Below are 27256 nucleotides of genomic sequence, written 5' to 3'. Positions count from 1 at the left end.
ACCTTCGACCGTCTGCAGCAGAAGGTTTGTCAGATAACCAACAGAGTCTCTATGGCAACCATATCTGTCTAATTTTTATTTTGTGTATTTTGTGAATAACGAGTTTGCAAGCTTTGACAATGTGGAACAGGTAACACACGCACGCACGCACAGGTACACACTCACCCTGCCAGTAGAAGCTGCCCGGTCCACCCACCACCACTCTGTGCTCCTTCTGAAAACACAAACAGACAGAGAGAGAGAGAGAGAGAGAGAGAGAGAGGGTTAACTTTACCTTTCATGTAGAGAACAGCCTTTATGATAACATCACTTGATGTAAGTGTTGAGGGTGTATTTCTGGTTTCTCACCTTTAGGAAGTCAGCGCTGAATCCGGCCTGGCAGAAACCCTGACCTTCAGGTGAGTTTGCAGCTGGACAGAAAAACAAAAAAAGAAAAGAAAAATTAAAGAGACTCGCATCCCACACCTGCAGGGTTTCACCTGTACTCTTTAAATGATTGTGAATAGAACAGAAAAAAAGAAGACAGAATATTAAAGCACTGACTCGATCTGCAGGGCGAGTACTCGACCACCGCGTCTCCTTTCTTCAGGAAACACGTTCCCACCGGCTCTCGCTCCGACACGCCGTACGTCGACCACTGATACAGAGGAGCACACGCCTGGACAACACACACACAAACACACACAAACACAGGATTAATGTGTTATCCATACTGTGGTTTCACGTCTCCTGTCACACCGTATTTGGAGTTTTATTATCCGTATCATGAAAACTGTGTTCAACATTTCACTGCTGCTGATATTTTAAGGTTACGCTTATTTAATGACTTCATGTCCTGATGGGGCTGCACGGTGCTGCAGTGGTTAGTGCTGTCCGCTCACAGCGAGGAGGTTCTCGGTTTGAATCCCTGTCTGACAGGAGCCTCTCTGTGTGGAGTCTGCATGTTCTCCCTGTGCATGTGTGGGTTCTCTCCGGGTACTCCGGCTTCCTCCCACAGTCCAAAGACATGCTCGTTAGGTTAACTGGGGACTCTAAATTATTATGTGAATGTGAGTGTGGCTGGTTGTCTGTCTCTACATTTCAGCCCTGTGATTGGCTGGTGACCAGTCCAGGGTGTAACCCCGCCTCTCAACCAATGACAGCCCCACCCCCACCACCGTCCCTGAACAGGAAAAGTGGTGTAGATGATGGATGGATGTTCTGTTTGTTCTCTGCCTGAATTTTGGCCCATTTGACTTTTACTTTGTGAAAACTTATTGTCCCAAAATCAAACAACCAATTCATTAAAATGTGTAGAGCTTCAGTTTAGATTTACCAGTATGTGTTCTCCATCAGATCGGACCGAAGCGCCAAACCACTGCTTAGATTTGAACTCCATCTTAGCTCCTTCTGTGTTCGTCCTGTCATCTAGAGAGAGACACAAAGAGAGACTTTTATCATTCATTCAAAATGACAATCTGTGTCTCTGAAGTGTCCTGTCACATGAAGCTCGCAGTCCGTCCAGCGAAGGATTCAAGATTTCACCGTGACATTCTTATCGAAGGTGAGACGTCACAGCGGCATATATATGGTGCCTTCAACTAGCAGTATGAAGAGGAGAGCAGTAAACCGTATGACGCCTGTTTCCTAACACCTTTTATCTGACTCCACCCACACACCGCTGGTCACAGCTACCTGAGCTCACACAGCCTGCGTTCAGCCTCACGCCGCTCAGACGCTGAACACACGCAGCGCTGTCTCCATCAGGCCTCCGGAATGATATATGACGAGAGAAGGAGCGAGGTCATTGGACAACTTCACATCCTGGTCTCAGTGTCAATGGTACAAACGGCTGACAAGATTTACAAGAAGGTCAAAATGTTTTTATGAAGAAGACGTTATATCGAGTCGCTCTCACCACGAACTCTCTTGGTTCCTCCTCCTCTGTCTTCTGAAAAAATCAGGAACATGAGGGAACAGATTAAGACATTTAAAATGATTTAAGAGATTAAATGAAGAAATGCTGCGCCATCAGTGGACAGTCTGAGTTTCCTCCGAGTCTCTTTCAGGGTAAATAACGGGGTCAGAGGGAAGCTCGCAGCTCACAGAGGAGCTTTAAAGACCATCAAACTGAATAAACATTATAAACCTGTTTGTGTTGTCACAGAGACGCAGCAGCTGATTCACCCTCAGCCTGCAGACTTCATCTAAACACCACCCAGCTGTGAAATAGAAGGAGCTGTTTTACACACATCTGACTTAATACAGCAGACAGGAAGTGAATAAATATGAGAGCGTGCTCGTGATGTTGAAGGCCGAGCAGACGGTGAGGAAATGTTTGGGATTTTCCCATCAGGTTGGGAAACTCCGGGCGGGTGACAGACGCTGGCTGAGGATGATCTGAGTCTGAGGAGGAAGATTAAACTTTAAAGTGTCCACACAGCTCTTAGCGTACTGCTAACGTCGGCCTCACACATGAGACGGTTTTAGGCCCGATTTACCCCTTAATCGATCGGGTGGTCTGATACACTGTGACTATCTGTCCAAATCATAAAAAATGATAAGTGCAGAGGTTTCCTGTTCTACACTCAACACAACTTAGTTCAGATTGCGATTCTGTTGAACTACACGTAGAATAAAGACAAATACTGTCATTATAGCGTCGTATAGAGGACTTAATTTTTTTACGTCATGTCCTCAGGAGACCCCCCCCTCCTTTCTAATATGGATATTCTCCCCCTGTGAGGTGCATCTGTGATCAACCAGATCAGGAGAAATAGTCAGGAGTGAAAACATATTGAATGTTTTCCGCTCAGGTCCTGAACAGAAAGGCTAAACAAAAACACGATCCTGTACAAGTCACATCTGAGAGAAAATAAAACTACAGCAGGAACACAAGCTGCATCATCACTGTGAGAGGATTGAGTCACAAACACACACACACACACGCATACACACACACACACAAAAGCACGCACACACACACACATAGTTGCATGCATGCCCGTTTAGAAGTCTGACTGTGCAGAGGAGTTTGATGGAGAGGATCAATACTGCTCACTCATGTTCAGTCTGTCTGCTCTGCTGGTTCTGAGTGCCCTACTTATGTCACCCTGTGTGTGTGTGTGTGTGTGTGTGTGTGTGTGTGTGTGTGTGTGTGTGTGTGTGTGTGTGTGTGTGTGTGTGTGTGTGTGTGTGTGTCCCTTCACAATAGAGTCCTTTGTTGTTGATGTGACCTACAGTACGTGATTACGGGCCGAAGCTTTACTGGACCACAGAGCAGAATAAACTGGAATACTTGGGCAGGCTCCTGAGTAGGTTCAGGGCTATGTGAACCCACAGCGTGGATTTGACTGGGGAGAGTAAATCAGCCTTTATTGTTAGTTTTGGCAGAATTTAAGCTCAAATGCATTCAAATAAGCTTTAACCCTCGAAGCTGAGGAATGTTTTTTAAAAGCTGGAAGAGGAATAACAACATGTTCTTCCTCTTATCGAGTATTTTCAGCTCGTCAGATAAACTCAGCAGCAGCATCGTGTCTGCTTCTATAACAGTGTCTGAATCAAGATGGGAGGAAAAAACTCCTCTGCACAGTTAGACGTCTAAACAGGCTCGTGTGTGTGTGTGTGTGTGTGTGTGTGTGTGTGTGTGTGTGTGTGTGGAGGGGGCAGGGACTCGCTGTTTTGGACTGTGGTTTGTTTGTTATTTCCTGCTTTCATGGCTGAGGTCTCCCACAGAATACCAAACAGGCTGAACACAGAGACACATAATCAGTTGATCTCTGCTGCTCACTCACACTCTCTGATTCAAGGTGTCAGAACATCACCACCAACGATACAATCTCTGTTTACCAGTGGAATGGTATCAGAAAGTAACGACATGTGAGAGAGAGGGAGAGAGAGAGAGAGACATTTGGAGGTTTGAAGTTAAGTCACCTAGTGTTTAAAATGGGTACTGCAGTCTAAATTCTAAACATTGTAGAGAGCTGTCTCCCCCCGCCCCCTCCTCTCTAGAGTCGATGCTCACACAGGTTACCATGTGGTGGACACTGAAGCTTCAGTGTTTATTCAGCTCTGCATCGGTCTGTAAACCTTTCTGCATTCTAACCTCTCTCCATTTTTCAAAAGCATCTCCAATATTGATCCTAGTTTGAGCACGTTTCTGCTCGTGGAGAGAGACTGTGTGAGCTAAGAATGTTAGAGTGCCCAACCATCTTTCTTAGTCGGCAGCGTCAGACCCCATACTGATATTAGATCGGTTTGCTCCCATCTCTACATTGTTTGGCATTATTTTCCACCGGGCATCCATCAGTTGTTGCTGCATAAACCGAGCTGCAAGCAGACGATGATGTCATCATTTCATTATAACCTCCATTTGAAACCCCATTCTGTGACTCTCTTCCTGTTTGTGCTGAGACTTCAGGTTGTATTTTTACTCGTTCAGTGACTCCTACGCACTCGTTCAATCGCGGCCTGCAGAAGAAGAAACCAGCTGATTATGAAAGCTAGCAGTCCTGTCAGCTGCTGACAGGATTCCTGGAGGAGGCTGGAAACAGCGTGGGCGGCAGCGTGGTGACTCCACAGAGGATCAGATGGGTTTTGAAATAACACCTCTCATAGGTGCTGTTCCCAGCAGCTGATAATCAGATCTTTAACATGAAGCAACAGCCCGGCTTGATCACGCTCATGTTGTTCTGTTTATGTACAGAAACGTGTTCATAACAAAGCAGCGTCTCTAAGGGATTAGTCTCCACAGGAACCTGAAGCAGTCTTATTATCTCCAATCTACAATTCACTTAGCAGACGCTTTTATCCAAAGAGATGAACATCAGAGAGTAAGAACAACCCTAATCAATTCATACACAGCCACCGAAGCAGCGGGAGCAATGTGGGCTTAAGTGTCTTGCCCAAGGACACATCGGACATGTTGCTCAGCTGGGGATCGAACCCATCAAACCCTTGACTCTACCAACTGAGCCAAATCCGCCCTGTCAGGTCTGTAGGGGTCCAAGATGCTAATGCTAACTGTCCTGCTCTTTAATGAAACTCCAGCTGACTTTTCCTGAGTCAGCGCTACGCTTGCCAAACACATCAATCCCCGTCCTGAGAGAGATGACATAACCTCTCATTTTTATCTTTGAAATCAAAACAGGTCGAGGCGACTCCACCCTGGCGGAGGCGACACGGCCGAAAACATTTGGTGAGTAAGGCCCCGTGTCCAACTGGCGCTTTAATGAAGCGTTTGTGTGCTGAGAATAAAAATGCTGCAGCGTCTTGTCTCTATGACAACAGTATTTTAAAGCAGCCGCTGTATGGCAGACTCTGCTCCGTTACTCTTTACTACACGCTATATAGACGAGATCATTGTTTCCTTCACAAATATCATACTGGAATATCATATCGGAAAAAAAGGCCGTGGGCGCTGTACACACTCTCTACTCATAGGTGGACACGGGGCCTTTTGGCAACCTGCGTGAGCATTGACTCTAGAGAGGAGGGGGTGGGGGGGGGGGGGGTCAGCTCTCTCCATTGTTTTGAATTTGGACTGCAGTACCCAATTTGAACACTATGTGTCACAGTTACATATTGCTCCTTTATAAAGATCAAAAAACAAAGAGGGTGAAGCTGGTTGAGAATTCTGCTTTCAGAATGATGATAGTAAAAACTTTGAAGTGAATCTGCAGACGGATAAATGTGTCTGTTTCGTTCGATGCTATTCTTTCAGCTTCTTCAGCGCTGGAGGACACAGCAAGCCAGACCTCCACGGGGACATGCCCACACACCTCCAGCACCGCGCACATTCCTGAATGCGTCCTGACTTGAGATGAGAGCAGCCGGCTGCAGCAGCTGAACCTTCATTATCTCTTAACTTACACACTGCTCCCTACTATTAGGAGGAAAAGCACACAGTGACTTTTACTTTGTCCGCACCATTAAACAGTTCACTTTTCACAGTCTGACTCATACTGCTTCAGATTCTCCTGTTTAACTGTTTAGGGTCAGGGTTGGCATGATGGCATGACTGTGCTCAGACAGTTCGGCTGTGTTTTGATTTATTCACACTGTTTTCATGAACTTCAGTACATCAGAGCTATCGGTAATTAACACTCATCTGTGCGAGCAAGTCATAATTAAAAGACCATCTATCCTGCAGAATGTTTATATAATGTCTGACCCTTCTTCAAGCCCCGCCCTCCTTAGTTACTGCTACTAGGTTAGACTAAATCTCTTGTCACCGGGCTCCTTCCCATTTAGAACGTTTGAAAATACCTCGAGATGACAACTTTTATTTGTATTTAATTGATTGAATTATTTTCTAAACTCATCCTCAGTAACAGAATCAGGACAGAGATACAGCAGGGTGTATGAGGAGAACTATAAATCTCAAAAAATATGATCTATGTCTGATGCTAGTGATGTCCGCTTACATTAGCTGTCCTCCCGTCGCTGCTCGCCGTCTCACCTCTCCTGCCTGACCTCTGGACTCCATCAGTGACCATCTCTGGAGCCAGAGGTCTGAAGAGACGCACTGAAGAGACTTGGCCCAGGATACATTTTGTCTAACAGGAAGTAGCCCGGCAACGGTTGCGGTTGAGGGTGATTTGTCCGATGACCGCCAATCAGAGAGCCAACCGAGGGTCAATCCATGTCCGACAATGTCAACGGTAAATCATTCCTTTGGATGATGATATCGTTGTTGTTTTTTTGACAGGTAGAGTAAACTGTCATGATCAGATTAATGGGGAATGTGGAGAAGTGGATTCCTGATGACCTGCTCTCTCTCACATGTTTCAGCGGGGAAATCCCAGAGGGAAAATGAAGCAGAAGTCTGACTCTGTAGTGGTAGTTTTTATCTTTACATCAACGCTACCTGTGATTCAACGTTTTCACAGAATCAATGAACAAGTGGAAAAAGACAAACTGGCAAGCAGAACAGATGATCAAGCAGCATCAGAACGTGCATAAACATCTGTACCACCGCCCGAGTAGATAACTTCAGCATCAGGAACATTTGGAACATAATGGTGAGTGTTTGGTACCTGAGCTGTCAAACAGCACCTGCTGACAGGAGGAAGAACCGGCCCAGGGACAGCTGTATACCGCTCCTCGCTCCACAACACTGCTGGAGGACGACGCGTTCGCCCGAGGAGCTCCAATCAAAACGTCTGACCTGAGGAGAGGAGAGGAGAGGAGAGGAGAGGAGAGGAGAGGAGAGGAGAGGAGAGGAGAGGAGAGGAGGTGTGAGTGGAGTAAAGCTACATTTTGGTAGCACACGATTTAAAATCATGCATGCTGTTCGCCTTTCTGATGGGTAAAATTCATATCTCTGGGTCACTGACAAAAAAGACATTTGTTAAATCTTTTTGGGCACTTTAAAAAACATTTCCACACAATTCTGAAACTTTAAATGCCAAATGACTGATCAGTTAACTGAACAAAGAACAGCTGATTAATGGGCCCCGAGAACACAGACATTTTCTGCAGCTTACTTCTTGATCCTTGATGTTTAGTTATCACAGACACAAAACACATAAAGATGAAGAGTTCACCAAAGGTCACCAGAGCCTCACGATCGAGCACTAAAAACACACTTTACTCCTCCGTAAATAAACCTTATAGGGGTCTAAATAAGAACAGGACTTTAAGTGAGTCTAGAAGGGGGCCGTCATGTACCGCCTGTGTGTCTGTCACTTACAGATCGTCAGCAGGAAACAGGAGCAGGAAGACTTCTGTGACAGTGAGATAAAGACTGACACATGAAGGGTTAATCATAATGTTAAACCAGGGGACAAACTTTCCTCAGAAACCGTTTCACAACACTTCACTGTCTGAACAACACTAAACATGACCCGCGGCTGCATTACATCACCTATGATTCCTCTGTTTCACAAGTTCAGCTGCTTAAATTCAGCCTCTAATTACAGGTTAATCCTCTTTAATTACACCACTGGAATTCAACGCATTCAAGGTCAATACATGGACACTTCTACGTCTCCAAGAGAACGACATTTATAGATGAATTGACTTCAGACTGTTTGTGATCATGAAGGATGACTGTAGGAACGCCTTTTTCTTCTTAAGCTTGATAAACTTTTAACGATCACCTGAAGAAGACGTTGTGACTCAAGAGGTTTGTTAATCGCCCTGCAGCTACACGGCAAGCATTTGATCAGACCTGTTCTAGTTTTATTGATTTCATTTATGGACGTAAGACTGTCCAAGAATGTCCTTGGAGATAAATAAAGTTCTATCTCATTTATCTTAAATAAAAGCTCTTCGGGTTTTCGACTGTTTGAGGGACAAAAGAAACAATCTGAAGACGCTCTGTGCTCCAGGAAAACTGTGACTAGCGTTGAAAAGTTGTCCTTACTTCTGACCTCTCCCAGACAAACTGCTTCTGGTTTGCTTGGGTTTTAATTCTGTGTGGCTAACGGTTGCTTTTTTCATTAGCTTGAGACGTTTAGAGCATGATTGAAACCTTAACATCACCTAAAGCCCACTTGCATCCAAATGAAGCAAGTGCGTTGGCGTGTCTGTAGCTCTGCAATGCTCCGACTACAAACGCTAGTTTGCGGTGCAATTTCTATGCTAGGTATATCGCCAGTTTAAGGTCCTGCCACACTCCTGCTTGTGTGCGTACAGGAAACCAAGGCAACTGAAACTAAGCGTTTTATGTAGGAGTTGAGGCTGATTGAACAGCAGTTGATTAAACTGACTCGTTGCGTTCTACTTTATGCAGCATTTTGAAAACGACTACAATGCTGCTGCAGGAAATATGATGCTACCCAGCCGACCAATCACAGGGCTTGCAGTCGCGTTGTAACCATGTGAGATGCACGTCAGGCTTCATACAGGCTTTCTGTAGGAACAGGGCTATGAGAACCTATGCTGGGGATTTAACACAGAAGTCAAAATCAGGCTTTAGGGGGTCCTGGACCCTGGGTTGGGAACCAGAGACCTAAAGGTCTTGACAGTTCGGTGCTCAGACAGTTTCAAAAACTTCACAGATACTTCAGTTTCAATGAGGGTTGTCGTGATACCAGAATTTCAAACAATAACAAAACTGATACCACAGCAACAAAAGAAATAGTCCTGGCCCCTGATGTTTGGAAAGATCAGCAAACCCTGTCACAATGTCCACATTTCACGAATATATTGGCAACATTCTGGTGCCAAAACGTATTCAAGATATCGGGAAAAGAACTACACTACCCATGATCACAGAGTGTCTCTGATAGTTGGAGCTCGCTGTTACCATGGCAATGTTTCCCGCCCCTCTGCGCTGAATGCCAACGGATAGTTTTGCTAGCAGGCTAGCTAGTTCGGTAGCTAACAGTAAATGCGCTACTAGCTTTGTCATGCCGCAGTGTATGTAGTTTACATCTTCAACAGCACAAACTACAAGATAATACAACACGTGTATTAACAGTATAAACACGACAACAACGACTAAAGTTACATTTAAGAAAATAAATATAATTCGCAATGGATTGTGGGATGTGTAGTTTCTTAGCGCCGTATCGGCAACCAATCTAATATTTTCAATTCACGAGTATTGGGGTGGATGGTTGTCATGGTTACAAGCTTCAGTCTCTTCATGTAAAAATGTTGTAAAATGCCAACAGAGGATTTGAACGGGGAAATTTACTTAGAAGTGGGCGTCGACTGTTGAGCCCTAAAACGATTAATCACGATTCACTACTGAAGTTCAGAATGATCAAAAACTTTAATCGTTTGAGTCATATTTAAAACATTTGGAATCGTAAAGCCTCCAAGACTCCAATAGTTTGACAAACTTTTAATAAGCTGATAAGAACTAAACACCGGCAAGAAGTCTGAGGTAACGGTAAGGACAAAAACAAAGATAAACAAACAGTAGAGGTATGTAAACAAAGATAAACAAATGTAAACAAAGATAAACAAATAGAAGAGGAATGTAAACAAAGATAAACAAATGTAAACAAAGATAAACAAATAGAAGAGGTATGTAAATAAACGATAAAAAATAGTAAAGGTATGTAAACAAACGATACACAAATAGTTACGGTATGTAAACAAACAATAAACAAATAGTCGAGGTATGTAAACAAACGATAAACAAATAGTTACGGTATGTAAACAAACGATAAACAAATAATCGAGGTATGTAAACAAACGATAAACAAATAGTTACGATATGTAAACAAACGATAAACAAATAGTTACGGTATGTAAACAAACGATAAACAAATAGTAGAGGTATGTAAACAAACGATACACAAATAGTTACGGTATGTAAACAAACGATAAACAAATAGTCGAGGTATGTAAACAAACGATAAACAAATAGTCGAGGTATGTAAACAAACGATAAACAAATAGTAGAGGTATGTAAACGAACGACAAACAAATAGTAGAGGTATGTAAACGAACGACAAACAAATAGTAGAGGTATGTAAACAAACGATAAACAAATAGTAGAGGTATGTAAACAAACGATGAAGATGTTGTGTTTGACATGAGGCTGAGGGTCCATGTTTGTCTTACCTCAGGTCGGTTGAGGCTTGGAAGAAATCCACCGAGAAGCCGAAGTAGCTCCCCTCCGGTCCGGAGAACACGAACGGTTTGTCCTCATCCAGGTTGAAGGAGCCGCAGGGACCGAAGAGCGAGCACAGCAGGACGAGCAGACCGACCGCGGCACGTCCTCGTCCGGCCATGGCTGCTGGAAACCCTCCGCGGGGAAACAGCTGAGGATGGAGACAGCGACGAGGATGAAGCTGGAGGAGGTTAGCTGGCGTGCTGAAGTTTAATTTCCACCCGCCGTGTCACTCCAAAGTGATGTTAAAGCTCAGTCTCCTTAATGGGAGCTCTCCTTCAGAAGAGAGAACAAGTCGCGGTGGAAATGTTCGATTAACCGAAAGTCCGGTTTGTACCGACGCCGTTAGACCCCGTTAGAGCGGATGAACAGAGCCCGGGTTCGGTCCGGTTCTTCGTGAGCTTGTTTTGGCCAATAAAAGAAAGAGAAACATGAGAGGGAGCTGGGGAGAGGCCGTGTTTGGTCTGTTAGTGTGTGTGTGCAAGTGTGTCATCTCGGGCTAGTCCGGTCCCAACAACCCGAGCTAAAGTTAGTTTCAACATCAGCTACTCTACTTCCGGTTGGCTTCTTTAAGAATAAAAGCCCTGTACAGTTGGAAAGTGAAATAAAAAAAAATCAGTGAGAGAGACAGAAAAAATAAAACTATGAATAATTAGATATTTCATATCAAGAATCTTGACAACAAAATATACATTTAAAATAATTAATATCAGAATCAGCTTCAATGGTCAGGTATGTTAATGTATATAAAAAAAATCAATTAATCTCTGCATACGGCATCAAATAGTCAATATTAAACTACTTAGCTCATATAAACCAGCCTATGTAATACAATAGTGCAGAGATGCTGAGATTTACACGATGATGAGTTATGTAACTGTAGGGTTCATTTAAACGAGGTAGTTTTTCTATAATAATAAATATAAGTATTAAAACTAAACTTGTGCACAGTATAAACAAACACAGAAGATGGCCTGAGCACATGTTCACAGTAAAAGGAACATTTGCAGAGTAATGTAAAGCTCTTGAACCCTTAATGATCAACAACACTACTTCATAGCCATAAACAGAGAGCTGAAAATATACCTGCACACTGACTTTAAATACTTTATTCTACACGATAATACAATATTGTATTTCTTTTCGTACAAATTGAGTGTGAGCAAATGTGATTTGTAGCTTACATTGCTTTTTGAAATGAGAAACAAATTACCTAAAGTTGGTTTTAATGGAGAAACACATGTAAGTGATGTTGTGTTTAGAAGCCTTTAAACATTTATATCTCGTACACACGTGAGGAGAACTACGTGTTTACCTGACTTTATGAGGGAAAACTTAATTTAACAAAAATTAACCCGACAGTAAAAAGAAAATACGGTTTTATTCTGAAGGCTGAATGAATTTCAGTTCAGTCAGTTTACCTGTAGCTTGACGCAGCGGATTCCTGACGCACAACAGGAAGTTGATCTCGCTGCATTAAAGGGAACAAGACAGGCAGCCTGTTGCCAATCACAGGAGCATTAAACAAGGGTTTTTTTCGGGTTTATGTTTAGATTTTACACCTTTAAGAACCTCTTGAATTGTCAAGTGATGTATTTAATAGACAACAGGAGATGATGTTTATTTAAACGAGTGTTACTACCTCAGATGCTCAGACTTGTTTAATTGCTGCCATATAAGTGAAGTAACTGTCTGCAGGGAGTGTTAGTAAGTCATCGTGTCAGAGGTTAAATAATACACGCCTATAATATATTTTAGACTTGATCGTGTTTAAAGATTAATGTGCATTTCAAATGAACTAAGTCACTGCCTACAGAAGTGACAATTCAGACTGAAGATTTAGTGTGCAGGAAGTAGTCAGATCCTACAGTTCATACAAGTCCTGCATTAATTAAACTACAGTTTAAGTGTGTTGAAAATGACAAATGTACTTGAGGTTAAAAGAGCAATTTCAAAACATTGTAGAGAGCTGTCTCGCCCGAGGCCCAAGTCAATAAGACAGGCAAAGTGAAGGATCTGTCCTTATACACTCGAGTCCATGTCCAAAGCCTGACAGGCAGATGAACCAGGTGAAGAAAAAATAAAGTCCAGAGTCGATACTTGTTCATTTTGTCCTCTTTGAATCAACAAGCAGTTGTTGTGTTTATGTGTGTGTGTGTGTGTGCGCGTGTATGTGTGTGCGCGCGCGCGTGTATGTGTGTGTGTGTGTGTGCGCGCGCGTGTGTGTGTGTGTGCGCGCGTGTATGTGTGTGTGTACAGCAACCTCTCAGAAGTAGATCCAGAAAGTAAGCTGAGGGGTTTTCGTCTTATTTGGCCATGAGCTGCTCTGAATGACTGTTACAATGAAGTGTGCGCTCAAGAATGTGTGGCAGAACTCCCATGAGATTCACAGGAGGGGGAGGTTGTGTGTGTGTGTGTGTGTGTGTGTGTGTGTGTGTGTGTGTGTGTGTGTGTGTGTGTATGAAAGAGAGGGGTGGTGTGTTACACACAGGGTGAGGCAGGAAAATGAAGATGCTGGAAGGCCTCAAGATATACATGTAGTTCTGTTTTTAGGCCAAGATTGAGGTTTGAATGTGTATTAAGAGTTCATGTGTTACAAGGAGAAAGAACATGGGAGGAGGCAGGAGAGAGAGAGAGAGAGAGAGAGAGAGAGAGAGAGAGAGAGCTTGTATATTTGTGTAAGAGAGAGAGATATGTTGTAATGGACATTGTGCAAAGCATAGCTATGCAGATTATGTACCATGTAGAGCAGAGATGCATGAAAGCCAAGTTTTCACAGTAAAAACCTCAGTGTGTGTATGACGTTGCACGCCTATCATTGTGAGGACCAGTTTGAGTTTCATACTCTGTGAATGAGGGCATTTTTGCAAAATTACTCCATCTAAGACGTTTAAAAAAAACTTTGGAGCACACCGGCTGTGGCTCAGTTGGTAGAGTTGTCGTCTCTAAGGGTTCGATCCCCAGCTCAAGCAGCAACATGTCCAATGTGTCCTTTGGCAAGACTCCTGGCACTCAGTTCTCTTCTGATGTAAATGATAAGCTGGATGGGGAGGGGGGACCACAGTCGAGTCTGTACTGACATGATACAAACTAAATTGTTGTCGTAACATATTTTATAAACACTGTGGCGCATTAACCACCAACTCTCAGCAGAAGGTGATATTTTTTACTTCATCTCGATTGGTTTATTAGCATCACTGTTACGGCCTCGGCTCTTGTGTCTGTCTGTTCCTCTGTTTGTCTGGGTGAGTCCTGTCTCCTTGTTACTTGGTGCAGCCTCTCCTCTGCTTAGCTGTTTGCTATTCCATAATCAAGCCTGCAGTGTTTAAAATGTCTTTCCTCCACTAATCCCCAGATTGTCTGTGCACCACCAGTGTCTTTTTGCCTGCCTGCCACAACCTGTCCTTCTGGGTTACCTGCCACTCTGCTCAGTTCCTGTGTTTGTGTGTTGCACTTTGGTCCAGCCTTTAGTGAGTTTGTAACAATCGCTGTTTGTGAATTAAACGTTCTGAGCAACAACGTTCATTTGAATTAAATGGGGACAATTTTGGCACAAACCACTGCACTATGACTAATTTAAAAACACACCAGTGTACTTTTTATTTGACTTTATTAATCCCTGAGGGGAACTTCTGGTTTACACTCTGTTATTTAGAGACATGCTTCTCACACACTTAGGCCCGAATCACACACATGCACCAACAGGACCTGAGGACACGCGTTGATAAAGAAATGTCAGGGGGAGCGCGCACAGGGAGCGCGCCAGAGCTGTTGGGGGTTTGATGCCTTGCTCAAGGGCACCTCGGCCGTACTTGGGAAGTGACCTGGCACCTCTCCTGCATCCTGACCAACTTTGGTCTGCACCAGGACTTGAACCGGTGACCCTCCAACCCGAGCCTCCAGCACGGTTAGGGGCACGTTTAACCCTTTGTGAGTTAGACTGTCTTTTTGTCTTTCAGTGGGTGCAAAATCTGTGAATCAAGCACTTAATTGGTGTTAATTGGTGCAGCTTTAAGAACAGCAGGCTAGATAATCCCTTTTTCAAAGTGCGTCCTCTGTGGTATGGCAGTCAAAACTTGTTTCTCGACAAATATGAGCTTTTATTTTGTCATCATTTCTGCTGTCTTCCTCTGAATAAATGTCAAACACGAGGAAAAAGCACGTTTTATTAGATGCACTTGCAGTTACCATGATGTGGGTAGCTGACTTTGTAAAACACCTTTTCTTGTGTCGACCATAAAAATACTGAGCTACACGTGAGGAACGGTTGGATTCGTTGCTCAGTCGTGTAAAGATTATTTTGGTGAGCACATTGGCGTGGCAGGAGCACGTATCAGATGGACTTAATAGTGATAGACACGAAGTGACTGTGCATAGTGGACACAAACCATCACTATTTCAATCGCTATGCTGCAACCTAGTGGACAAACAGAAAACTACAGAAACTGTGGTCACGTTTTCACCACCTCTGAATCTATAATAAATCCCTGGTCATGTTTTCTCTTGCAGAAAATTTCATGAAGTTTTTTAACGAGTCAAAAAAGGTCAAACGAGTTCTTTGTTCAGTTTATTCTTAATTATGCTCGATTTGAACCTCTTGAGCTGCTGTTTTTTTTAAATATGCTATTCAATTATTTAACTTACTTATCACTTTATTGAAAAAATGAAGCAACTTTATTATACTGATCTTGAAAAAGGACATAAGAGTGAAACATTTAAGCAGAGAAAATACAGACAGGTATCAACATCTGGACACAGCTGAGAGAGGGGAACCTTTATTCAATGATATTAAATCAATGATGTAAATACTTTAGTCTTCGTTGTCTTGGTTCAGTTTGAAAACCACGTTTTTTAAGACTAAACAGAAGATAGATACATCTGAGTCCACATAGTGAGGCCTGAGGGTGTAATGCTGATACTTTCTCTGCATGTTTGGTCGGACATTTCCTCATGTGAGAGTCACTTTGTGAAACTTGAAACTTCTGAATATGACTCCTCTGATCTGGGGCAGATTCAGACCGTAAACCAGAGGGTTGTTGAGGGGGGGAATTATAAGATATTCCAGAGATAGAACAACAATCAAAAACGAATCTTTCTTATCAAACTTGAGTCGAGTCAGTGCAAACTCACTGTAAACTGAGATGCAGTAGTTTACAAAGGTCACGATGTGAGGCAGGCAGGTTTGTAAGGCTTTTCCTCTGAATTCATTTGAGCTTCTCCTGCAGACGAGCATAATGCGCAGGTAGGTGTACAGGATGAAGGTCATAGTGATGAAGATGGTGGTTATGGTAAAAGCCTGACCTGTGATATTGTTCATAGTCGTGTCCTCACAGGAAAGCTGAACCAAAGGCCAGTTGGTGCAAAAGATCCTGTGCAGCTTGTTTCCACAAAAAGGCATAAAGATGAGCAAATAGACACATAAGCCAACAACACATGCAGGGTAAATCATAGAAAATATTACCAGATATTGCACCATCCTTGAAGTCATTTTACTGTGATAAAGTAAAGGCTGACAAATAGCAACAAATCGATCATAGGCCATGGCAGTGAGGAGAGTTAACTCGTGTCCTGCATAAGTGTTTATAATGTATACCTGTGTGAAACAAGCTGGAAGTGAAATGAAATGAGTGTCAGACACTAAGTCCATGAGAAACCTGGGGAAGAAGCCGAATGAGCCGTACAGAGAGTTGAAACACAAACAGCAGATAAATATGTACATGGGCTGATGCAGAGACTTCTCCGAGCAGACTGCAAGAATAATGGAAACGTTAGCAGAGATTATAGTCATGTAGATCAACAAACACAGACTGAAGAACAGATATCTGAGGGGTCCATAATCTGCAAATAGTGTGAACTGAAAGTATGAAGGATTCAGGCTGCTGTTTTTCTTCATGTCTGGTCAACAGCAGAGCTGGAGGAGGAGAAGTGAGAGTGAAAAAGACGACAGAGAAGAGATATACTTCAGATAGAACCAAACATTTCTTTACTGTTTACTCTAGTTCTATAGCCGATCTAACATCCACAATCACAGACAGCAAATATACAGACAGCAGTCATGTAGACATATAAAACAGTCTTTGCATTAAAAGATCAATCTACAGTTTAGAAAAATGCACAGTGTCATCTCCAGATCTACTCCAGACTGAAGCCACAGCTTAACTTGTTTTTGTGCTGCACAGATAGTTTTAATACAGTATGTAGGTCAAAGGGGAGGTGACGTAACTCAAATTGATTACATCATTGTTGTATTGTTCAGGTATACCTGAGTCCAGATGCCTGTAAGGTGTTGCACAATATTCAGCTACTCAGTTAACTTTAGGGTTAATATTGAGGTTATCAGGACTATGAAGGTGGTTATTTCTTAGGTGATACATCACATTATTTTAACCTACTCTAAAGCAGTTTAGTCTGAGATGAAAGATTCTGGGACCCTCTCTTACATCCAGCACACAATGTCATTGTTTTTTTCCCACCCAATGCAGTAGCAGTTGTCATTCTGAAAATGAACTTTGCCCATGTTATCACCACAGACTGTATAAAAAGAGGAACCACATGGCACCTTGCAAGAAGTGAATAAAAACCATTTGACTGGCTGTAGTATAGCTCATAAACTCCATAAAATACCATAAAATTAAAACACACATCAAATACATTTTTCTAATTTTTTTCAGTGCATGTCTGTCCAGGTGCAGCACCATGACGTGTCCCTTCCCAAGCATGCATCATGACCTCCAACAGCCTTTTTGAAGTTTTGAAGTTCAGGAGCCAGGTGATTTTAGCGTGATCATGCCATACAGTAAGGGGGAGAAATGCCGTTCAGCTAGGAACACTGCCAGCAGATCAAGTCGAGGGACGTAGTTGTTTCTTTCTGCCCAAGTCAGGGTATGTCTCTAGTAGGCTACAGCATGTTCTAGATTTTTTCTCAGCTGGGAAAGGATGACCCCAACCCCAACATTGCTGGCATCTGTGTCTACATTGAGTGGGAAAGGGACTGGGAATGAGCTTCTTGGTGAGGTTTTAAATGTTACTTTGTGTATGATAGTATTTTTAGCATATACCATACAGGTCCGATAAGTTAGTAGGTTCACCCTCAGCGTCAGCTCTGCAGGCAATGTAGTCCTACTGGAGACCTGGACCAACATCAGTTTGCTTACTGACCAACTCGCTCAACAGAGGACGCCATCTCAACAGCCCATCATTCTGCTCTGACTCACAACAACCTCACAGCAATGTGAGGATGCTCTTGTCACCCCAAATAAACTAGGACACCTGGTTGTTAGCAGACTGACCACAGAAAGACGGACTCGGCAGACACACGTCCTCCACCAATATCAGTGTTTCCCATTAATTAACTAGACTGTGGCGGCCCGCCAAAATGTAATCTGTCGCGTCATAATCTAATTTGCCATGCTAGCGTCAAGGAATTATTATCAACTATAAGAACTTTTTTTTTTAAGTACATTTAAAGTACAGTTTACCCAGTTAAATGTGATGTTTGGCTGCAGTAGCCGGATTGTGTGATTGTTTTTATGTCCGTTCCCTAAAACGGTTCATACCTTGTTTACCTGCAGATTGTTACAACTCACAGCCGTTCGGAGCTTTTCAATCGCTGCGCAGGTTTCAATCAAAGACGTTTTGATCTAGCTGAATATTCTTTTTAAACCTGCAAAACAACTTATGAAAAAGCGGAACAAATCCATTTCACCTAAAGACGTAGCGCAGCTCCACAGTTCACCTGTTGTCTTGAAAAACTGCACTTAAAGTTTACTTATACATTAGATCAGACCTTTTTTCAAGAGGTTCTCTTCCTCAAAACACGTACTTCATGTGAACAACACAGTCGATCCATATATAGAGCGAAGCAGTGGAAATGTTGGAAAACCTGAGGTTGCTGGAAGTCTGTGTCACATCACCTCTTGTGAATAAGGCCCAACAGAGATTCTTCTTCCTGAGTAAGCTTAAAGGGATACTTCAACTGTTGAAGTATGAATCTGTATTGACATTGGGTCATATATGTAGTAGAAATGTGAAATACATTTTGAAGTAGGTGCCTTCTTGGCCGAGAAAAGGCAGAAAGTTACTTTTTGGCAAATGTGGATGAAAGACACCAACTCCCAGAATGCACAGCACCCCAGGCCACTCCCACTGGAGCTAGGTTGCTTTATTTGCAGACATTTACTACTACACATACGGCCGTTCCTTCAACTGATTCCGAGATTTCTTCCAGAAGGAATTGGCATCTTGGAAATTCTTGGCAGAAAACAGACTCTATGTCTGTGTCCATAAGCAAACAGTGAGAGCACCAACACCACCAGTCCGCCCCAGCTCGCCCTGAGCCCGGGCTCCTCGTCCTCACCACCGCCGATAGGCGGTTCTTATGCCTCGGCTGCTGCAGCTGTGTTGAGTTTAGGTTCTGGGAGCGAGGTCCCACCCACTGATCTGTGATAGGTCTGTAGCTTCAGTGGTCGAAAATATGAGGAACTAGCGATGTAGTTTTACCCTAGCTAATCACAGCAGCTGCCGATTATGCAAAATGACGATTTTTTTCAGACTTAAAAATCCAAAGATTTCCCGTCTCGGAAAAATGAGGGCGGGATGCATGAACATTCAAAAATACTACCAGGTTTCTAATGATACAAAGCTTAATGCAAATGGGTGAAGTATCCCTTTAAGTTAACTGTGGAAAACACGTATCGTTCATAAAATCTAAATGGAGACGTTTTTGAATGGGTGTGTATGTGACTTCCTGTGCTTTTGCAGCCAGCCTCTAGTGGACACTTAAAGTCCCTGTAAACCAAAAAAAAAATGTTTTTTAGTTTTTTATACAAAAGAACAATGTATTATTAACCACCAGGCCACATTTCAGCAACGAAAAAACGTATAAGTATATAAAATTACGCTTCAAAATCATTAAAAATGTAGCTGTTCTCTCTCCTCTGGGATGCTGTGGGCGTGTCCATAGAATGCGCCGAAGCCACGCCCCCTCACTTTCCCTTCTTAACTGTCAAAAATGTAAATGACCTGACAATGGAGGCCTCAGCTCCTCTATCAGACCTACCCAGCCCTAAATATATGACCCACCAGAGACTGAATGTGATTTTGAACTGGAGAGTGAACCTATTTCCCCTCAGTCTGTCACAGAATGGTAATGTTTTTTTCTCCCATCATTTTACTTTAGCCTAACAATGTGTAATGGAAGCCTGTTTCTCAATAGCATAGCTAGCCAAATGAAATAAGTTTTGCTAACCACACTAGAACTATATGCAACTTTACCACTTTTTGCCTTGTATTTATTTATGAACCAGGCAGCCATCCTCACTGTAATTGCCTTTGAGTTTTAGTAATATTTGGTCAAGTTTAACATTTTTGTGATCAATAATAAGGGAAAACTAGTGCCCCATTTACAGCCTTGTGTTGTACCTGTTATTTTATTTACACAATAAAGGTAAAATAACCCCACCGTTATCAATATCACTTAGCCACTTAAAATTAAATGATGAAAAAAACAGTCTATTGTCAGTTGTATCTACATACCTGCAGGTCCTCATGCTTGATGTGTGAACTGCTGATTGTCATTATTACAACACACAAGCTATGCAACAGGATATACTGTTCTATTGAGATACATTTCTATAGTTTAACCCATATTTACGATATTGTAATCATTGTTAATTAAACTACATTTGAACAGGTGCACCTGTGGAGAGTGCAGGATGATGCCCACAGATGTGGAAAATGTGTGCTGCAAGCAGCTTAACGCCGTATGTAAAGACAATTTATATATATAGATATATATATATATATAGTTTCCTTATACAAAATGATCATTCAAAGTATAAATACACAAGATTAATACTTCTAACACATACTCCAACAGGTTCAGAATACATGTCTGGAGCCTCCAGAGGAGCCAGACTGCATGACTCTTAATCCAGGCCTTGAGCCTGTCTGCCTGAACCCCTACTCCCTGCAGAATGCTCTGAACATTTATCAGACAGACCATGGACCGCTGGAGATGAAGGAGAGAGCTGTTTAAGTCTGAAAACTGCATATTTATGTATTACAATGTATTACATTCACAAAAGTTCTAGATCAGTGGTACTCAGCCTTGTTAGACTTAAGAGCCACATTGACCAAAAAATATTTCAGTAAGAGCCACAATCAAAAAACCTATTTCTTACCTAAAATATGTGTGGGAAACACAGTGACATGACTTGCAAAGAATAATTTCTGCTGACAATGTTTCCCTTTTTTAAATAATTACTTATTTTCTTTGATTTTTCTTTTTCAAACTAGTCCCAAGTGAGCCACATGTGGCTCGAGAGCCTCAGGTTAAGTATCACTGCTCTGGACAGGACAAACACAAGGTAGTGAACATCCAAAAATTACAAATGTATGGTTGTGGATAATTCATGGAAGTTAAAACAGAGAAAGAAAAAAAACCAAATGTCCAGGCCAATCCATACAGCCAAATAGATTTCAGACACACTGCAGGTTGATCCATCTGTCATCTTCTTGGATCATAATCTACTTTATAAGACAGAAAACATGACAAAACAAGATTAGAAGACCACTTAACTCAAAATAAAGCTTGATGAATATAAAATCACATTGCTTTTTTGTGTTTGTCATTATAGGTGCGCTCGCTACCTGGCCTACAGGTCCTTTGTTTCCTGGTGCTGGGGATACCTAGGAAAGCACAACCGGGTAGTGATACCTTCCTGCGTCGTTGTCCGTATATCCACCAGGAGTACCCTGATGAAGGGGAAGAGTACACCGGTTTTAGGCCTCCACTTTAAATGATTTATGTCATGTATAGTTATGTTTGGACATGTGTTTTATAGAGTTATTTCATTTATATAATAAACTATTAATATCTTGATTTTACTTTACAGGGACTTTAAGGAACTGCAGGATTTTGCAATTCAGTATTGGAGGTTGCTGCTTGGTGGCATATCATTCTTATCCATGTACTTTAAATACACCCTAAAAACATTTCAGCTGATATTTGGTTGATATTTTTGAGTTTATCAGTTATTTTCTCTTTTCATGAGCTACCATGACAAATGAATTTCCCCTATACCAGATCAACTGAACTAATCAAATATCTTAATCACAATGTTTGTTTTATTAGAAAGAATTATATGATCACTTCATTGTAGATGACAGACATATTAGACTTGCTTTATATTATGAAAACACATTTTGACGTGTGTCAAGACAATTGGGATTTAAGGTTCAAGATTTCCATGGCATAGTGAAAACAATGAAATTCTCTGAATTGTTTTTCATTTTATTTATTACATCAGTGAAATCACACCAAGCTTTGTGAAAATGATTATTACCTGTTTGCATTGAATAAATGTGATTCTAAAGTTAGTTTAAAGACATCAGTTACATCAAGTGATAAAAAACTGAAACTTAATGTGTCCGACTAAAATATCACTGACTTTTCAATTTTGTGACCTTGTTTATATGAACAGCATACCTTTAAAGTCAAACATAAAAAAGGCAATTTGTCATGGTGTTAGTTTCTGATGCATTTGGTGTCACTTTGTGTTTGTTTTCTTTCCTTCTGTTTTCTGTTTTCTCTCTTGCAGTGTGTGTGCAGCGCAGGGCGTGGCTGGCTGAGCTGGAACGAGGAGCACCTGAATCTCATCAGATCATCACTCAGGCCTTAAAGACAGATCGAGACTCATCTCCTGTGCCAGATTATTCCCTTTGTAGTTGGTAAAGGTGGCACACTACTAAGCCTTACCTTGAAGAAGTTTGACCCTGATGTTTTGTTCTTGTGTCATGGACTGACCTGTTTTCTCTTTTTGTGTGCAGCCTGCCGGTGAACCTCACCTCCTTGTTTTGGACTTCTGTTTGGCCTTGCTGTTTTTTGAGTTCTCCTGCGCCAGCCCGTCCTCTATTGCCACCAACTGCCTTAAGACTTTTATTTTGCTATAAGCTACATTAAAATGTCTTAAAGACTGATTTTCGTTTTTGTGCTCTGCATTCTGGGGTCCAAACCCTTGAACTCAAATGTAACACAATTCTAGTTAATGAGGAGTGATTCTTTTGCAAGCTACAATAGTCCCGAGTGATTGTAATTGCACCAACAGGGCGCTGGTGGATGGGGATTAGGGCACACGCCCAATCTACAGAGGTTGTAGTCATCGAAGTGTGCGGCTCGGGTTCAACTCTAACCTGTGGCTCCTTTCTCGCATGTCATTCCTGATTCTTTCTGTCCCTGATTTCCAACTATCCTCTATCTATAAAGGCATAAAAAGCCCATAAATGACATGAGAACAAAACAAGAAATCGAAGAGATTCAATTTGTAAGGTATGAAGTAAATGGAGCACTTCTGGTGGACAAGATTTGTCAACTTTGTGTAGTATAAAGGCAAAAGCATTATAAATACGGTATGTAAACAAATAAATGCTAATTAAAATGCCATTCAACACGTTTTACAGTTTGTCTTAACAGAACAAGCTCTTGAGGTGTTTATACATTTCTTTATTTCTTAAGCCATACATGATTGGGTTAAAGAGAGGATGATACAAAACCAATTGTAAAGTCATTACAAATCGGGCTGTTTTTGGAAAATCAGAATCAACTCTTATGATGATATCAAACACGTAAAGCTTAACAAAACCATCAAGTGGGGCAAACAGGTCTCTGCAGCTTTCTTCCTGACTTCTTTACAGCTATGATAGGATATCAGAAATATCCTGGCATATGTAAAGAGTATGAAGATCACAGGTAGAACTAAAATATTACACATAAGAAAAAAAATAACTATCAACATAAGTCTTGTTTTTACACAAAGAAGGTTTACAATTGAATTGTTACAAAAAAGTCCTGCCAAAGAAAAATCACAGACCTTTCTACGAGAATAGTGTATGGCAGACCCCAAAAGTACAAGAGGAGGAAGAAGCCAAGCAAGAACAAGAAGATATATAACAGTTGTTTTTGTCATAATGGTTGGATATAACAGAGGTTTACATATGGACACATATCTATCATAGGCCATGGCTGACAACAGTAGAAACTCTGAAAAAAGTAAATTCTGACAAAGACAGGCAGAATATGATACGATTTGTTTCTCAGATAAAAAGTCAACCAAAAGCTTTGGGTAAACATTAGTGCTGAATAGAACAGAGTTCAGTAACAGAGCTGCAATGAAAATATACATCGGCTCATGAAGGTTTCTATGACTTTCTGAGGCCCCAGCAGACCTCAGTGGAAACCAGAAGACTTTAACCCTCTATGATTCGTCTTGTTAACGTCTCTTTGTCCATTATTGTGGGAATGGGGAGGGAGGGTGTTCATTCTATCATGTTGCAGGATATGCTACCACACAGACACATCTCCCCCTGCCCTTTTGCGCCGAAATGCTGTTGGAGCAGGATCATCGCGAGCTCGCTACTCTTGAATATTACACTCACACACATTTTAGCGCAGGTTTTCTCTGCTACAAAACATGTTTGGTAAAACGGTTTTAAAACCATCAGATCCTGACAAAAGCCGAGCTTAAATCAGCATTCAAAGGAAAAAAAATCACCAGAAGAGTTGAGAGTGAGAGCAGGGCATGACGAAAACAGAACGAAGAAAAGTTTCAGCCACAGTGACAGACAGCTGGAGGAGCTGGAACATGCTGCAGCTAAATTTCCCCTTAAAGTTAAAGACTTGATCCTGGTAAAGATAAAAGTTATTCACAAAGCATCTTAGCCCTCAAGAGAGCTCCTAAAGTAAAGATCTAAGGATGAAGAGTTTCTCACAGAGAAGAAAGAAGGAGAGAAAGGTGATCATAACGTAACAACATAACAATTTTATAACTAAAGCTCAATTAATGAAATAAAAGTTGTAATTTACTTTTGCATCAGAATGGTTCAAGAGTAAATTGGTGACTGTTATTTTTCGAATAAAAAGTAGAGTTCCTGGGCCAGCGCCCTGCGGTTACAATGGCTGGGCCAGTGATCTTTGAAAACCAGTGGCCCGGAGGCATAAGCATTATAAATATATATATACGGTATATAAACAAATAAATGCAAAATACAGTGCTATTCAACACGTTTTACAGTTTGTCTTACCAGAACAACCTCTTGAGGTGTTTATAAATTTCCTTCATTCTTAGGCCATACATGATTGGGTTAAAGAGAGGATGATACAAAATTACTTGTAAAGTCATTACAAATCGGGCTGTTTTTGGAAAATCAGAATCAACTCTTATTATGATGATATCAAACACGTACAAACAGGTAAAGCTTAACAAAACCATCAAGTGGGGCAAACAGGTCTCTGCAGCTTTCTTCCTGACTTCTTTACAGCTATGATAGGATATCAGAAATATCCTGGTATATGTAAAGAGTATGAAGATCACAGGTAGAACTAAAAGATTACACATAATAAAAAAACTAATTATCAACATAAGTCTTGTTTTTACACAAAGAAGGTTTACAATTGAATTGTTACAAAAAAGTCCTGCCAAAGAAAAATCACAGACCTTTCTACGAGAATAGTGTATGGCAGACCCCAAAAGTACAAGAGGAGGAAGAAGCCAAGCAAGAACAAGAAGATATATAACAGTTGTTTTTGTCATAATGGTTGGATATAACAGAGGTTTACATATGGACACATATCTATCATAGGCCATGGCTGACAACAGTAGAAACTCTGAACCACCTATAGCATAAAAAAGTATTGACTGACAAAGACATGCTGAATATGATACAATTTGTTTCTCAGATAAAAAGTCAACCAAAAGCTTTGGGTAAACATTAGTGCTGAATAGAACAGAGTTCAGTAACAGAGCTGCAATGAAAATATACATCGGCTCATGAAGGTTTCTATGAGTCCATATAAGATACACAATGGTGAAATTAAAGATGATTATAAGAATGTACAGTGTCAATATGATCACAAAATACAGATATCTGTATTTATGGACTTGAACAAACCCATCCAGAGTTAGATATGTTCTATTGAATTCATTATTCATGAAGAATGCAGTCAATGAAACCATTGTTCAACACATTTGTATAACAAGTGTAAATTAATAAAGTGAGAAGAAAGTTTTACAGTGAACAATTCAAACAGTCAGATTGAAATCGTAGTAGAAAGATACTGACCAGGTCCCTCTGCATATGCGAGTAAACTAACAGTCTGAGTCAGAGACTATATAGTACAAGACTCTCTGACTCTCAGCAGACCTCAGTGGAAACCAGGAGACTTTAACCCTCTATGATACGTATTCTGATTCCTGTACAAACAGCCTTACTGGCATTTTACCGCCAACCTGGTGGACACTTTGTGTATCGCTTGTGTTTTCTTAAGTTTCATTTTCACCCTCAGTTTAGTTTAATTTACACAGAACAGACTCCAGTGTGCATGCAGCTCAGTTACCTCCTTACGTTTATACCTTGGAGTTGATATGTCCGTAAGTAACATGTCATATATTGTTTGAATGTATTTTTATGAAGAGATATTTCTGTTTATGAAGATTACATTAAGCCTCCAGTTGTGAGTAAACACGGAGATCTGTTTTGCTAACTGCTAAATAGCTAACACTGAAGCATTGTGTCATGTTGTATGTGTACTACAGAGTACTGACACTTTCCTGAGTTGTTTAGCTGCTGAATAAATGTGTGTAAGACTGTTATACAGCAATGTTACATGTGAATACATAGGGTTACAATTCATAAGGATTTAAAAAGTAGTTTAATTCATATTTTTTTCTCAAGCTATTAATGTACATCATACATTTAACTATTTACAGTTTCATTTCATGTGTGTATGCTTTACATGTGCAGTATATTGACACAATATTTGTACTGTATTTTCAGTTTTACAGAAACGACCATCACTACAGCCACTCTGTTCAAGAAAACGGTTTTATTGGAGTTTTTGTTCACTATCTGTCTAGCCTTGCTCAGAAACGCAATCGTGAGGACAAAATAATACGCATTATGATACTGAGGGAAAAAATGTTGTGGGTTTTTTTTCCTACTATTTTTAAGTTTGTTGCCTCGAGGCAACATTGTACCATAATGGACAAATTGAAATATTTGATATTTTCATGCTGAAAAAATGGATTGGATTTTTTAAAACATAAAACATATTTGCTTTCAGAAAACATTGTACCATCGTGGAACACAAATATGACCGAATCCTCATATCATTAATTGATCATATTAAATCATTACAATCATTGTTGTTTCAATGTAAAACATTAAATATCCCGATGACCTCATGCTAATATGCACCTTATCCTAACAAGCATTCACAAAGACACACACAAGGACCTGCATGTACACAAAAACAAACAAACAAAATTGGTGTCCTCACCAAGGCCCTGTGTCCACCTAGCGTTTTTTACGGGCACGAAAGCGCTGGCTGTGCGCTCGGGAGTGCTTACATGAAGCGTTTGTGTGCTGATAAGAAAAGCGCTGCATGTCTGTCCTGTCTCAGTGACAACAGTCTGTTGACAACGGCCGCTGTATAATCGAGACTGTTCTGTTACTTTTTACTGCATGTTTTATATTTGAGATCGTGTTTTACCCGATCAGACACGGAGTGAGAAGGATGTGGGAACAAGACAAGATCTGATCCATTAGCATGCTAATGATCCACAATTAGAGGTGTAACGGGAAACTAAAATTCAGTTCGGTACGGTTCTCAGTTTTGAAGCTTCGGTTCGGTACAATTTATGTACAGTA

At 41.2% G+C, this 27256-nt stretch overlaps 4 protein-coding genes and 1 long non-coding RNA gene across 5 annotated transcripts in view; 1 reads left to right on the top strand and 4 right to left on the bottom strand.

The window, feature by feature from the left end:
* Positions 1-11054, bottom strand: part of itgav (integrin, alpha V) — a 29560-nt gene extending 18506 nt beyond the window's left edge. Inside the window, exons 1-6 of the mRNA XM_065962484.1 lie at positions 10504-11054; positions 7017-7147; positions 1316-1407; positions 544-658; positions 349-410; positions 166-214 (exon numbers count right to left, since the gene is read on the bottom strand). Coding sequence (XP_065818556.1) covers positions 166-214; positions 349-410; positions 544-658; positions 1316-1407; positions 7017-7147; positions 10504-10673 — 619 coding nt within the window. The 5' untranslated portion in view covers positions 10674-11054. The remainder of the gene's footprint in view (positions 1-165; positions 215-348; positions 411-543; positions 659-1315; positions 1408-7016; positions 7148-10503) is intronic.
* LOC114920367 (uncharacterized) lies at positions 10622-22531 on the top strand. The gene is made up of 4 exons (XR_003808693.2): positions 10622-10742; positions 20244-20313; positions 20430-22282; positions 22382-22531. It is a non-coding gene; the product is annotated as an uncharacterized lncRNA (long non-coding RNA).
* LOC109985162 (olfactory receptor 10J5-like) lies at positions 15124-16907 on the bottom strand. The gene has a single exon (XM_020635444.3). The coding sequence runs from the start codon at positions 16443-16445 to the stop codon at positions 15501-15503; it is 945 nt and encodes a 314-aa protein (XP_020491100.1). The 5' UTR covers positions 16446-16907; the 3' UTR covers positions 15124-15500.
* Positions 22532-23037: 506 nt separating the features above from the next.
* LOC109985179 (olfactory receptor 6N2-like) lies at positions 23038-23733 on the bottom strand. The gene has a single exon (XM_020635467.3). The coding sequence runs from the start codon at positions 23731-23733 to the stop codon at positions 23158-23160; it is 576 nt and encodes a 191-aa protein (XP_020491123.1). The 3' UTR covers positions 23038-23157.
* Positions 23734-24625: 892 nt separating this feature from the next.
* Positions 24626-27170, bottom strand: LOC109985178 (olfactory receptor 6N2-like). Its single transcript, XM_020635466.3, has one exon. It carries the CDS (start codon positions 25561-25563, stop codon positions 24628-24630), a length of 936 nt encoding a protein of 311 aa, XP_020491122.2. The 5' UTR covers positions 25564-27170; the 3' UTR covers positions 24626-24627.
* Positions 27171-27256: the final 86 nt, after the last annotated feature.

The sequence above is a fragment of the Labrus bergylta genome, chromosome 13 (genome assembly GCF_963930695.1).
Source record: "Labrus bergylta chromosome 13, fLabBer1.1, whole genome shotgun sequence".
In the NCBI taxonomy this organism is placed as follows: Eukaryota; Metazoa; Chordata; class Actinopteri; order Labriformes; family Labridae; genus Labrus; species Labrus bergylta.
The sequence above is the reverse complement of the archived record's forward strand: the minus strand, read 5'-3'. Positions and strand labels throughout refer to the sequence as shown.